Source organism: Meriones unguiculatus, chromosome 8 (genome assembly GCF_030254825.1).
Source record: "Meriones unguiculatus strain TT.TT164.6M chromosome 8, Bangor_MerUng_6.1, whole genome shotgun sequence".
In the NCBI taxonomy this organism is placed as follows: domain Eukaryota; kingdom Metazoa; phylum Chordata; class Mammalia; order Rodentia; family Muridae; genus Meriones; species Meriones unguiculatus.
In genome coordinates, this window is record NC_083356.1 from 58,237,035 (window position 1) to 58,249,929 (window position 12,895).

Genomic DNA, 12,895 nt, shown 5'->3' on the forward strand with positions numbered 1-12,895 from the left:
TACGCTGTTGTGAGACTAATCTTGCATATACACCACAGGCAAACCAAGGAGACCAACACCAGAAGGCCTGCTAATGCTCCCATGCCCACCCATTCCTTCAGATGATTCATGGCTGCAGCAATCCATGATGATAATCCTGTGGCTAGTCCTGTGTCCACTCTGGTAGAATTTGCCATAACAATGGCCACTCTCAGCTGCTCCATCATAGTATTGAATTCTTCAATCCAATTACCTAAAATATAGCTAGACAATTGTTTAGACAGATTTGCAGCACAGGAAAAATTCTCATATTGTATGCTAGTGACACCAAGTCCAGCATACTTCCATTGACAGCCAAGTTGAGCGATTTGCCATAGGGTATCAATTTGCTCCCGCACGAGGTCAATCCTCTGATTGAACACCATCAAGTCTCCTTTTAGTTGAGCATTAATTCCTTTTTAATTTTTTATTAATTACACTTTATTCATTTTGTATCCCCCCATAGGCCCCTCCTTCCTCCCCTCCCGATCCCACCCTCCCTCCTCTTTCTGCATGCATGCTACTCCCCAAGTCCACTGATAGGGGAGGTTCTCCTCTCCTTTCTGATCTTAGTCTATCAGTTCACATCAAAAGTGGCTGCATTGTCTTCTACTGTGGTCTGGTAAGGCTGCTCCCCCCCAGGGGGAGGTGATCAAAGAGCAGGCCAGTCAGATTATGTCAGAGGCAGTCCCTCTTCCCATTACTATGTAACCCAATTGGACTCTGAACTGCCATGGGCTGCATCTGTGCAGGGGTTCTAGGTTATCTCCATGAATAGTCCTTGGTTGGAGTATGAGTTTCTGGGAAGTTCCCTGTGTTCAAATTTTCTTGTTCTGTTGCTCTCTTTGTGGGGACCCTGTCCTCTCCAGCTCTTACTATTTCCCAGTTCTTACATAAAATTCCATTCACTCTGCCCAACAGTTGCCCATCAGGCTCAGCATCTGCTTTGATAGTCTGTAGGAAGTATTTAATGGCTAAAAGTTACATGTGTTCATATTTAGGCCTTTAATTTTGTTCCATCAGGCTACACGTCTGTTTTGTTTCTATACCATATTGTTTTTATTACTATGGATCTTAAGTTTTAAGTTCTAGAATGGCAATCCTGCTAGCATTATTCTTTCTGCTGGGGATTATTTTGGCTGCCCAGGATGTTATTTGCTTCCATATGAATTTTAGAATAGTTGTTTCTATTTCTGTAAAAAATGAGATGGAGATATTTTTTAATTGAGATTGCTTTGAAACTTTAAAAAACCTTTTGATAAAATGTAAATTTCATACTACTAATTCAACCAATCCATGAGCACAAGATATCTTTCTATCTTCAAGTGTCTTTTTCTATTTTTTTTTCTTCAGATGCTTAAAGTTTTCATTGTAAAGTTCCTTCACCTCCTTGGTTAGGTTTATTCTTTGATATTTTATTTTCTTTGAGGCTATTGTGTATAGAAGTCTATCCATGATCTCTTTCTCTATATACTTGCTGTTGGTTTGTGCTACTAATTTGTACAAATTTATTACAAATACTGCTGTGTTTCTGAGTTTATTTATACTGTCTAGAAGTTTTCTAGTAGAATTTCTGGGATTGCCAATGAATAATATTATGTAATTGGCGAAGAGGAATAATTTGACTCTTCCTATTTGTTTTTCTTTAATTTTCTTCTCTTGCCTTATTGTTCCAACTAGTTCTCTAAGCAAAATATTGAAAAGGAGTGGACAATGTTGAAAAGGTGGACAGTTTCATTCCCATTTCCTGTGAGATTGCTTCTAGTTTTTTGGCATTAGGATGTTGTTGGCTGTTGGTTTCTCAGATACAGATTTTATTATGTTGTGGTGTATTTCCTCTAATTCTACATTCTCTCAGACTTTTTAATCACAAAGCCATGTTGGATTTTGTCACAGGCTTTTTCTTCGTCTGTGTATATGGTCTTGCGCTTTCTGTATTCAAATCCATGTATGTGGTTTATTACATTTATTGACTTGAGACTGGGGAACCACCAAGTCAACTTGGTTATGGTGGATAATCTTTTGGTATATGTTTGTATTTTATTATAATTATTTTATTGAGCAATTTTGAACCTGTGTTCATCAGTGAAATTGGCCTGTAAGTCTTCGTTTTTGTTGTGTCCTTACCTGGCTTTGGCATTAGACTGAGTCTGGCTTTATAAAAGGAGTTTGGGAGTGCTCCTTCTGTTTCTGTTTTTGAATAGTTTAAGAAGGACTGGTTGTTTATCCTCTTGAAAGTCTGGTAGAATTCTGCTATGAATCCATCCAGACTTGGAATTAATTCACAGGAAAGAATTTTATTATTATTTTAGTCTCTTCATTTGTTACAGCTCTGTTTAGGATGTTGTTCTTGATATAATTTTGGTGGTTTGACTGAATCTAGAAATTTATCCATGTCTTTTAAGTTGTTCATCTTAAGTGTTTTTTAAGTATACTCTTATTCTGAATTTCTTTAGGTTTATTGGGATGTGTTCTTGTTTATTTATTATTCTGTTAATTTGAGTCCTCTCTTTCTTTTCATTAGTTGGACAAAGGGTCCATCAATCTTGATCATCTTCTCAAAGAAACAGCTTTTAGATTTGTTGGATCTTTGTTGTTTTTCTTTGTTTCTATTTGACTGGTTTCTGCTCTGATTTTTATGATTTCTTGCTGTCAAATGGGTTTGGATTTGGTTTGTTCTCATTTTTCTAATATTTTAAGTTGCTTTATTAATAGTTTATTTTACTATTAAAAATAAAATAGTTTATTTTACTATTTCTGATTTCGAATGAAGGTACTTAGAACTACACATTTCTCTTGGACTGCTCTCTCTCTCTCTCTCTCTCTCTCTCTCTCTCTCTCTCTCAGTATATGTTTCTCTCAAGCTGTTAATATGATGGAGAGTTTTTCTTTCTCCAACTATGGCAGAGAGTTTGTTGGGTATTGGTTTAAATGACGATCATGGTCTTTTAGGACTTGAAAAGGAGTGAAAAGGAGTGGACAATGTTGAAAAGGTGGACAGTTTCATTCCCATTTCCTGTGAGATTGCTTCTAGTTTTTTGGCTCTTCTGGCTTCTAAAATTTCCATTAAGAAATGAACTGTTATTCTGATAGGTTTTTCTTTATATGTAATGTTTTTTTCTTCTCTTACAGTTTTCTGAACTTTTTTTTCTTTGTATACTTAATGCTTTAACTATGTTAGACCATGGGAAATTTCTGTTTTAATCTATTTTTCCTTTTTCCTTCCTTCCTTCCTTCCTTCCTTCCTTCCTTCCTTCCTTCCTTCCTTCCTTTCTTGTGACAGGTTTTCTCTGTGTAGCCTTGGTTGTCCTGGTCTCACATTGTATACCAGGTTGGCCTTGAACTCACAGAGATCCTCCTGCTTCTGCCCTCCTCAGTGCTGCCATTACAGGCATGCACCACTGCACCTGGCTCCACCTTATTTTCCTCCCTCTAGTCTTTCCTATAACCCATCCTGTAATCCCTTCACCCCTTCACTTCCTCTCATGGTGATTCCTGCTCTTTGTTATTGTTATTTGTACAGGCTTTTAAAAAAGCATCTGTTCTTTTGTAAAATTGAAGTGACTAAGTGATTACTTGGATGTTTTGGTTCACCCTTTGAAATCAAAGTGTCTCATAAACTTTTAATAGGTGGCTTGTTAATTTTAATACTTTAATAGTCTTGAAACAAACCAGTTAATGTTGCCATTCACATTACCTGTCATCTTCCATCTACTTCTGATTCCCAAGTTTATGTAAGTAAGAATACATATGCTGGAAAATTACAAAGGGAGACTTTAAGTGTTCCCAATAGGATAAGTATGTGAGGTAATAGATGTGTTAATTAACTTGACTTAATCCTTTTACAAGGTGAAAATATGTTAGAACACCATATGTATACAATAACGACAACCTTCATTTGCCATTTAAAATAGTGACTATACACTTTTAAAATAGAGTGTGGTCGGTCTACCTTGCTAATTATATTTGCCCACTTGCATATCTTTCTAGACAAAACCATGACAGAACTTGCATGTTATTAATTAAGAACCATTTTTAATGTCTGAAGGGTTTAGAGCAGTTATTCCTAACCATTTGTACTTCATATCTCATTATATGTGATTGTTCTCTAAATGATATTTCTTATTATAATAATAAGAATATTTTATGTTAAAGAATTTTAGGCCCATTAATGATAAATTTTATGGACATGCAATAGTAGTACTTTTAGAAATGAATTTAATTGCTGTAGCCTTAAAATATAAAATGTATCAGTTCTCTTGAAAGAATATTTTATTGCTTCAATTACCATAAACAGAAGAAGTCGTGAAAAATTATACTATGACATTTAGGTAATTCAATGTTTTGTCACTTTCATAGTAAAGTATCTATTATGCACAGTATCTCTATGCATAAAGTTTTGCCCAAGTTTAGATTATTTCCCCAAGAAAGATTCCTATGTCTGAGTCAAAAGTTATGAATATTACCAGATGGCTTTATAGAAAGGTTGTAACAGTGTTACATTTCTGTGATGTGTCCGATGCCTGCAACTCCATATTCTTAACAGATTTTTATGTATAAGGATCCTTCATCAACACCTCATTTTATTGGCATTTTTAATTGTTAAATATATTTGTTAGCCATTTTAATTTTCTTTATAAATTGTATTTAGGCCTTTTTGTATATTTTTATATGCACTCTTAAAATATTTTAAGAACCAACTGTCATTTTTTTCACAGAATCATTCATCACTCTTAAAAAAATAAATTTCTTTTTGTTAATCATTCTTCTGTAAACTCAGATTGCCCATATGAGAAAAAGAAATCACCAATTTCTCACAATTAAGACCTCTCAGACTTTGAATGTGGAGGTAACCTTTCTTGCCCTGCCTCCAGATTGCCTTCTGAGGTACGGCGGGATTCAACAGGATAGTTGTTAAAGTGACTGTGTACCCTTCAGTATTAGATACTTTAAGTGTTAGACTTTCTTCTAAGAATCTCTCTAAAGCCTAATAAGAAAACTGTAAGATTTGAGAGTTTGTAAAAGAATGAAATAGTGAAATCGGCAGATTCATTGTTTTCAGATCTTCTTGTAATTTGTGAGTCTTCCTGATATTTTTGTTCCAAAAATAACATACCCTATTGTGATTATAATAGCAGCAGTCTATAGATGAAAGGTAGGAATACTTCCACCATCATTTTTGCCCTGTAGAAAATGGATAGGATATCTTTTTGTTCCTATGTGTGTATGTCAACATGATTGTGTTGCTTCACCATGTGGCTTTGATAATGCCTATCAGGTTTTGTTTATTTTGATAAGTTTGCCCTCCTTTCATCTTAGCAACACGACTTTCTCATATAATATCTCATGACTCCTTGGTGAATAATGACTATAGGTGTGGAAATAACAGCTCACAATGTAGTGTCTTACCACATGTGTCAATTGCGGTATCCAGATTCTCTCTTCCTGGAGGCAGCTTTTCTCTGTTAAATCACATTGATTTCCATAAAGACAGTAACACAGAAAGGTCATTGTATTGCATCTGTAGAATGGTTCTCAGAAGATCTGCTCTGCGGATTGAGCTATCCTACTCTGAAGTGATTCATGTTGCAGGGATGGGTCAAGGCCACTGTGTTCTCAAAGCACTCAGGCCAAATTCAAATGTACAGAATTTGTTAGCAGGGTCACATACTTTGGAGGCTGCCTGCTTTTAAACCTAAAGCATCTTTTCTCATCTTGTGGAGGAAAGATCCTGAGTCTTCCCTTATGAACTAACAAAAGAGGAAGATTAAATCTGTTGGATTTCTTTTAGGGTAATAACCATTATGCATGCTTTTATATGTCATAAATCTGTGGAGAATGTGCAACAGTACAAAGTCCAAAGTCATCCTCCAGCTTTTAATATCAAAACCCACATAGACATGTGAATTATCAAAGATATAAGAGTAGGTTTAAATGTATTTCTCAGTTTTAACCTAATTTCCTAATGTAAAAAAAATTGGAAGAAATGTCTTTAGAATCCTTTCTATAACTTCTCCTTCAATATTGTTCTATTATTTTAAGTTGAGCTTTAAGTCTGTACAATGTACTGTGAACCACAAAATATTGTCAGTTAATTTAGTCCTGTTTATGGTCAGATTTTGGCTTGCTGTTTTAATTCTTTGGTATTTGCAGCATATTTAATATCAGAGAAGGTACTGGCCCAAAACAGCACCAATAATGGCAATCAATCGAATAATGGCAAAGAGTTTACATTCAACAGTTTTCAGAGGAAAATCATTAGAGTTATCTTGGGTCCCCATATCACTATTAGTTAGAACCTGTCACCAAAGAAATAACCATACACTTTGAAAGAATATTTCATAGGTTTTATAAACACCACCAAATAAGCCCACGATACCAACTGTTTCAAGTTAATGTTGGTAACTATCCCATTACAAAGCCAAAGAATATATGATACCGATAACATCATTGTAATACTTACTAGATAACTAACACAAAATTAGCCACCTTAAAAGTAAGAGTGTGAGTCGCTCTGCACAGATTAGGGTTTAGTGAAGGTGGTCTACATTTCCCATGGTGGCTCACAAGCATCCATAACTTGAGCTCAGATACCCTGCGACTGAAATGATGGATAGCTGTGAGCCGCCATAGGAACTGAGCCCAGGTCCTCCGCAAGAGCAGCAAGTTCTCTCAACCACTGAGCCATCTCCCCGTCCCCCCACCCATCTAGTTTATCTTGTATCAGCAACCTTTTCCACACAATGCTTTTGAAATTGTGAATGCCAGGAGTTTTCTGTGACATTTTCAGTCTAGTAGAATAAGTTAAACAATAAATGTTAGCTTTGCTTTCCATTCAGTTAATTTCCATTTACCTAAATGAGAAATACCAAGCTTTAGGTAAAGGAATGATAAACCAAATGAATATTTTATTTATTCTTTTTCATATAGTACATCCTGATCACAGCTTTCTCTTCTTCCTCTATTCCCAATCCTCTCCCTCCTGCCCTACCTACTCTTCCTTTGTTTCTCTTCAGAAAAGGACAGGCCTCCCTTGGATATCAATCAAACATGGCATATCAAGGATGAGACAAGCTAATGGGGGGAAAGCAAAGGAATCAGATACAGCCCCTGCTCTCACTGTTAGGAGTTCCTTAAGAAGACCAAGTTACATAACTGTAACGTGCAGAGGGCCTACGTCAGGCCCATGCAGGCTCCCTGGTTAGAGGTTCTGTCTCTGTGGCCACAACGGTCTCAGATTAGTGGATTTTGTGAGTTATTTTGTGATATACTTGACCCCTCTGGTTCCCACAATCTTTCCTACCCCCTCTTCTCCACCTGACTTTTGGCTGTTTCCATCAGTTGCTGGGTGGTGCCTCTCTGATGATGATTATACTAGGCTCCTGTCTATGAGCATAACAGAGTATCATTAGGAATCATTTTACTGACTTTTAGTTTTATTTATATATTTATTAATTTTGCTAGGCCTGTTCTACCCTTGGTTTCTGGGCTATCTAGCCTCTCTGGTTTTTGGCCCTCCATGCAGTGTCAGGGGCAGGCTGTCTCTCATAACATGGATGCCAAGTTATAGCAGTCATTTGTTGGCTACCCCAACAATTTCTGTGCCATCTTTACCCCAGAATACCTTATAGGCAAAACAAATGGTAATTCAAAGGTTTTGTAGCTGGGTTGGTGTCTCAATCACCCCACTGGAAGCCTTGCTTAGTTACAGAAGATGACCAGTTCAGGCTTTGTATCCCTTATTGCTAGGAGTCTTTGCTAGGGTCACTCTTGTAGATTCCAGGCAGTTTCTGTGTATTAAGTTTCTATCTCATCCCCAATGTTTCTCCCAGTTCCAACTGTCTCTCCCAGTACTCTCTCCTTCTATCTTCCCCCCACTTAATCTCTCCTGTTCCCATCCCCCATCCCACCCCACTGCCTACCCCACCATACCTCCACCCACCCTAGATGTGTATTCTGTTTCTCCCTCTCAGGGAGATTCCTGCATTGCCTCCCTCTCCCAGCTTGAGCTGTCCACACACCTTGAGCTGTCCTCGTAAACCAAATAAATTTTAAAAATATAGTCAGCAATGATTTTTTTTTGAACAAGATAATTATTTATTTAGGGGACATGGAAAACTGAGGAATCTTTGTAAAACTTTGTAATTGACAATTCTCTTTAAACACACTGTTTTCTCTTAAGTAGTTCTTTGTCATCATCATGCGTGTCATCATTAGAGATAATGGACCTACATAGTTATAACCTCACAGCTGCTTGGATTAATGATGCCTTGGACTAGGGCTTCATTGGGTAGGATTAACTGTGTTTAAAGATGGCAAGATGCCATTATAACATTAATGCCAAAATTTAATGAGAACCAGAAGTTAACTTCAAGGACCTTTATAATTTAATATGGGGGCATGATCATGTTCTCATTATTTTAATGTAGTGTCTATCAAAATGAGTTTATCATTTTATTGTCATATTTTTTTTTACTAAGGCACCATTTGTTGAATCTTGAGTGTATTCCTGTCACTTTGCCGGGGCACTGAGACATAAGACCATTTCCCTTCCTTGATACTAACAACAACCATCTAATCAGAAAGTGAAGGAATGGGAAATACTTAGGAACTTAAGTCTTCTCTTTGGTTTCCTAAGACATACATCTCCTTCATCTCTTGCTTATTTTAATTGTTAAAGATTTATTTTATTTGAATGAGTGTTTTTCCTCTATGAATGTGCTGCATGTGGTTACATGGTGCCTGTGGAGGTCAGAAAGAGCCTTAGATCACTTGAAGCTCGAGTTACAGATGGTTTTGAGCCACCATCAGAACTGAACCCAGGTCTTCTGCAAGAGCAGCAGGTTCTCTTAACCACTGAGCCATTTCTCCAGCCCCTTCTAGTTTATTTTATATCAGTACCTTCTCCATTTGTAGGTTGTAATGCAAAGGGCTAGGGGATTGAATTTCATATGTATAGGAAGACTGAAGAGCATCAGTTGGATGCTCAGCTACATATCCCATCCATGCTTATTGCTTTAGTACACAATGCCTGAACTGTACAGGAGTAGAACATGTGTCATATAAAATTGGAAGCAGAGAAGGTAGCAGAAGAGTAGTTGATGACCAGAAGTTTTTTTTTTCTAGAGTAGTCTTTCTGTGCTGAAGGTGTGTAGTGATGAGGTAGCCCCCTTTTCTTTTAAACACATCATATTTCTGTATGTTTATAATATAAAATTATGAACCAAACCCAAGTGCCTCCTTTTCCTTGTTCCTTCTTATCGTAATCCTGTTTATACATGTGTGTGAAGAAACATTAATTTCTTTTAAAGTGATGTACAGATAACAACCAGAAAATGGAAGAAGTAAAAGATGGCAGAGGTAGAAGAGAACTTGTATACAGTAACCCCTGATGATGGAAAACCCCCAAGTATTTAGTTTGTGGTCCAGGCTTCCTAGTGGCTCAGGCAAAGGAGAGAAATATAAGAGCTTGGTGTGATTTTCTGATAATAAAACACATATCACCCATCTGTCAGAACAACTGAGCCTTCTCGGTGTTAATGAGAATGATTTGTCCAGACAGATTGGACAAGAACTGATGAAATACATAATGAATGGTCCCTTATGAGTTTGTTTTTTATAGAAAATGAAAAAAAAATCAGTGTACATAGTTAATTGTTTTACTCATTGGTCTATGGAGAACCTGGTGGGTATGGTGTTAAAAGCAAGACCCCATCTTCCTGAAGAAGGGAGTTTGAAACTTCTGGTATGTTTACTATAGAGAGAAGCTTATTTTCTTTTGACCAACAGACATGTGGAGCAGCAGAAAGATGCAAAGATGGCTAGTAAAAGGTAGCATTGTTAAAAGTGGGAGAGTATAAATGGAATTTTTGTGGTAGGATCATATTTGAAAGACTGATCTGGCCTCTGGGAAGTTTTTAAATATGCCAGCTCCTTGTAACAAGAAGATCTGTCCCTGTTCTGAAGAGCATATCCAATTTAGGAAATTATTATTATTTCATCAAAATTAATGTGAACAATTTTCCCTTTGAGGCTGCCTTTTCCATAAGGTGATGTTTTCCAGATGGGCTTTGTACAAAATTCATAATGGTTTGTATTTTCTTTTCTTGAGAAAGAGACTTTTTTTGAAATCTTCTATTTTCCCCCTTTCTTTATCCATCCTAGGGAAGAGAGCACCAAAGGCAAAGGAGAAGAGAAACAAGAAGAAGAGAAGGAAGCTGATTGAAAGAGCCCAAGAGCAGCACAGCGTCTTCCTCGCTACAGACAGAGCAAGCCAATAAAAGAAAATAAATAGTTGGGGCATTTTGAGGGTTTTTGTTTGTTTGTTTGTTTTTGTTATTTGTATTGCAAAAGTGCACAAAGCTACTCTCCAATCCACACTGGCAGACAGCATTCCTACTGCTCTGACCAGTATCCATTTTCAGTAACGTTTTGAAGGGAAGTGCCCAAGCATGGACTCTGGGTTATTTATGCTTTGATTTGAATCTGGAGCCTGTGGTAGCAAAAGCTTGTTTAGCTGCATCAGTGGGAGCTGTTGCATGTGCCCTCCTGTGGTGAGCACAGTGTCACGAGAACCTGTCCCTGGCAAGCTGGACCTGCAGCAGGCACGAGGCTGTATATTGCCACCAGAGAATGCACCGGTGCCTACTCTCATGGAAGGAAATACTACGTAGGCAAGCACTGTTCACTTGTGACTTTTATTTCGAACATTGTGCATTGTCAAAGACAAGTGTGTGAGGAAAAATTGCTCAGTGTCACCTCACAGTGTTCTCAGCATCGGTGACCTTCAAATGGTCCTGGGACGAGACTGCTTTCTAGGTAGGGGTATGTTGTGGGATTTCCTTCTGTCTTTCATCCTAGTGCTAACATGTACAGATTCTGCTGAGCTACATACAAAGCTCCTTACTGTATATTTATGCTTTCTGTGTGTAACAAGTTATACCTGGTTGATAAGATGTTACTTTGTTTCTAGTGGTTCTTAGCCATGGTCTAGTTTTGAGAATTGACAAGTGCTTTATTTCCTCTTGTTTTCTTTTGTTTGTATTATTTTTGGCAGGGGTGGGGTGGGATTGTTTCTAGCTGTAAGTATAGGATAAGCTAGTTTGTATATAAAGTCAAATGACTGATATCAGAGTTTCAGCGCTGAAAAAACTTCCCCAGTTCATGTCACATGCGCACGCACGTAAACACACACACACACACACACACACACACACATACAAACACACATTCACACACAGTAAGCAGCATGCAGTATCTGGCCATCAGATGCCATAGTCCATTTTAGGCAAAAAGTGATGAGTTATGAAATACAGCTACAAACAAGGAGACTATGTGCAGTTACTTGTATTTATTATACAATTTCTAATTTTATTTTTTTTCAAACTTAAATAATTCATGACTTGCAACGATAGGTCACCTAGAAAAATTCTTGGGTCACCAGGGAAGCTGCTATCATGAAAGCACCCAGAAAATGAAGGAGAAAATAGGCTAACGTTCCCCAGCTGAGAGTCCCATCTCACATTTCTCTGTTCAGCCAGAATCTATTGCATTAGAACAGAGAGCATGACGGAAGCTTCCTAGCTGACTCACACTGTTGATATTTCAGAAACATCCTTGTCCCCTTGGGGCCAAATGATCCTTAGGCTTATGAATCAGCATGTTCTAAATGCATTGTCTTCCTGTCTAATCCAGGAGAAAATTAGAACAAAATAAGGTGTAGTTTTGAGGAACCTCCCCCACCTCAAAGCAAAGTATAGCCTTCTCCTCACCTTACATTGGTAAAACTACCTCTTCAGCATTTTTGTTGAGTAAAAAACATCTTGCCAATATGTATAAACATTATAAGCTTCATTATGAAAATATTGATGCAAGATAAGCCATATATGAATGTTGTATTCGACTTTAGGGTTTGAGCTTAACCCTAAAGTGTTCACTTTCCTTCATGTCTCCTTACACCATATCCCTATCTACTATGTGGGTTGGGGTCTCCTTAATATCATACTTCATTGTTAATAAATCAATGCTTGTTATGCTTCTGGGCTGTTGTTTTTGTGCATTAAAAACTCTAAAATTGCTTTTGGACTGCGTTTTGCTTTAAGAGTACACTTAGGGGAATACTTTACCAATATTACTTCTTGCTAGTAATATATCAAAACCAAGAGAAAATATGTTGATATCAATATCTAGCACAGTCACTTCTGTGAAAATTATTGCATTTGAAAGTGGGATTTTCAGAAATAAATTGCTCAAGTTCCAATCTCTGAGACAAACTGTTTACTTACCTGTAGCCCTGTGGTTTAAGGACTGCATTAAGACGTACTTCAGTCCTCCACACCTGCAGGTGCTAATGTGGTACATTCAACCACACATCACTAGTATTTGAAAAACATTACATCCATACTGAACAAGCATGTTTTTGTCATTCCTTAAACTTAATGTATTTAGCAACATTTAAATATACCACTTATACATATTAGGTATTTTTGATAATTTTTAGTGTATGTGGAAGTTTGTACACATAATAAGTTATGTGTAAATATGACACCATTTGCTATGTGACCATCTTTGGGATGAGGTGCCTGCAGGACATCATGGAACCAATGTCATGAGGAAAATAATACATGCTTTACGGACTGAGTTAAGAATTTAGTGATATCTATTACGTGTGTTTACTATAGCAGATTATCAAGTACTACACAAATTACCTATTATTTCTTCCATTGCTATTAATATTCACCCCCCAAACATTCTACCAACAAAATAGAATCCAGTTTATTCAATGGTAAAGAATTTTGCAAGCCTCTATAATCCTGGGTTTCACATCCTATATTGCATATGCACAGATGAACAAATGTGAAAGTATCAGACACCTTCA

The 12,895-nt window shown here is 37.1% G+C and overlaps 1 protein-coding gene across 5 annotated transcripts in view; it reads left to right on the forward strand.

Moving 5' to 3' along the window:
- Positions 1-12,480, forward strand: part of Rspo2 (R-spondin 2) — a 165,265-nt gene extending 152,785 nt beyond the window's left edge. For 3 of the 5 annotated variants that reach the window (XM_021644097.2, XM_060389487.1, XM_060389488.1), the window contains one exon: positions 10,183-12,480. In XM_021644097.2, coding sequence (XP_021499772.1) covers positions 10,183-10,298 — 116 coding nt within the window. In that variant the 3' untranslated portion in view covers positions 10,299-12,480. The remainder of the gene's footprint in view (positions 1-10,182) is intronic. The other 2 variants (XM_021644098.2, XM_060389489.1) reach the window with 2 other exon arrangements.
- Positions 12,481-12,895: the final 415 nt, after the last annotated feature.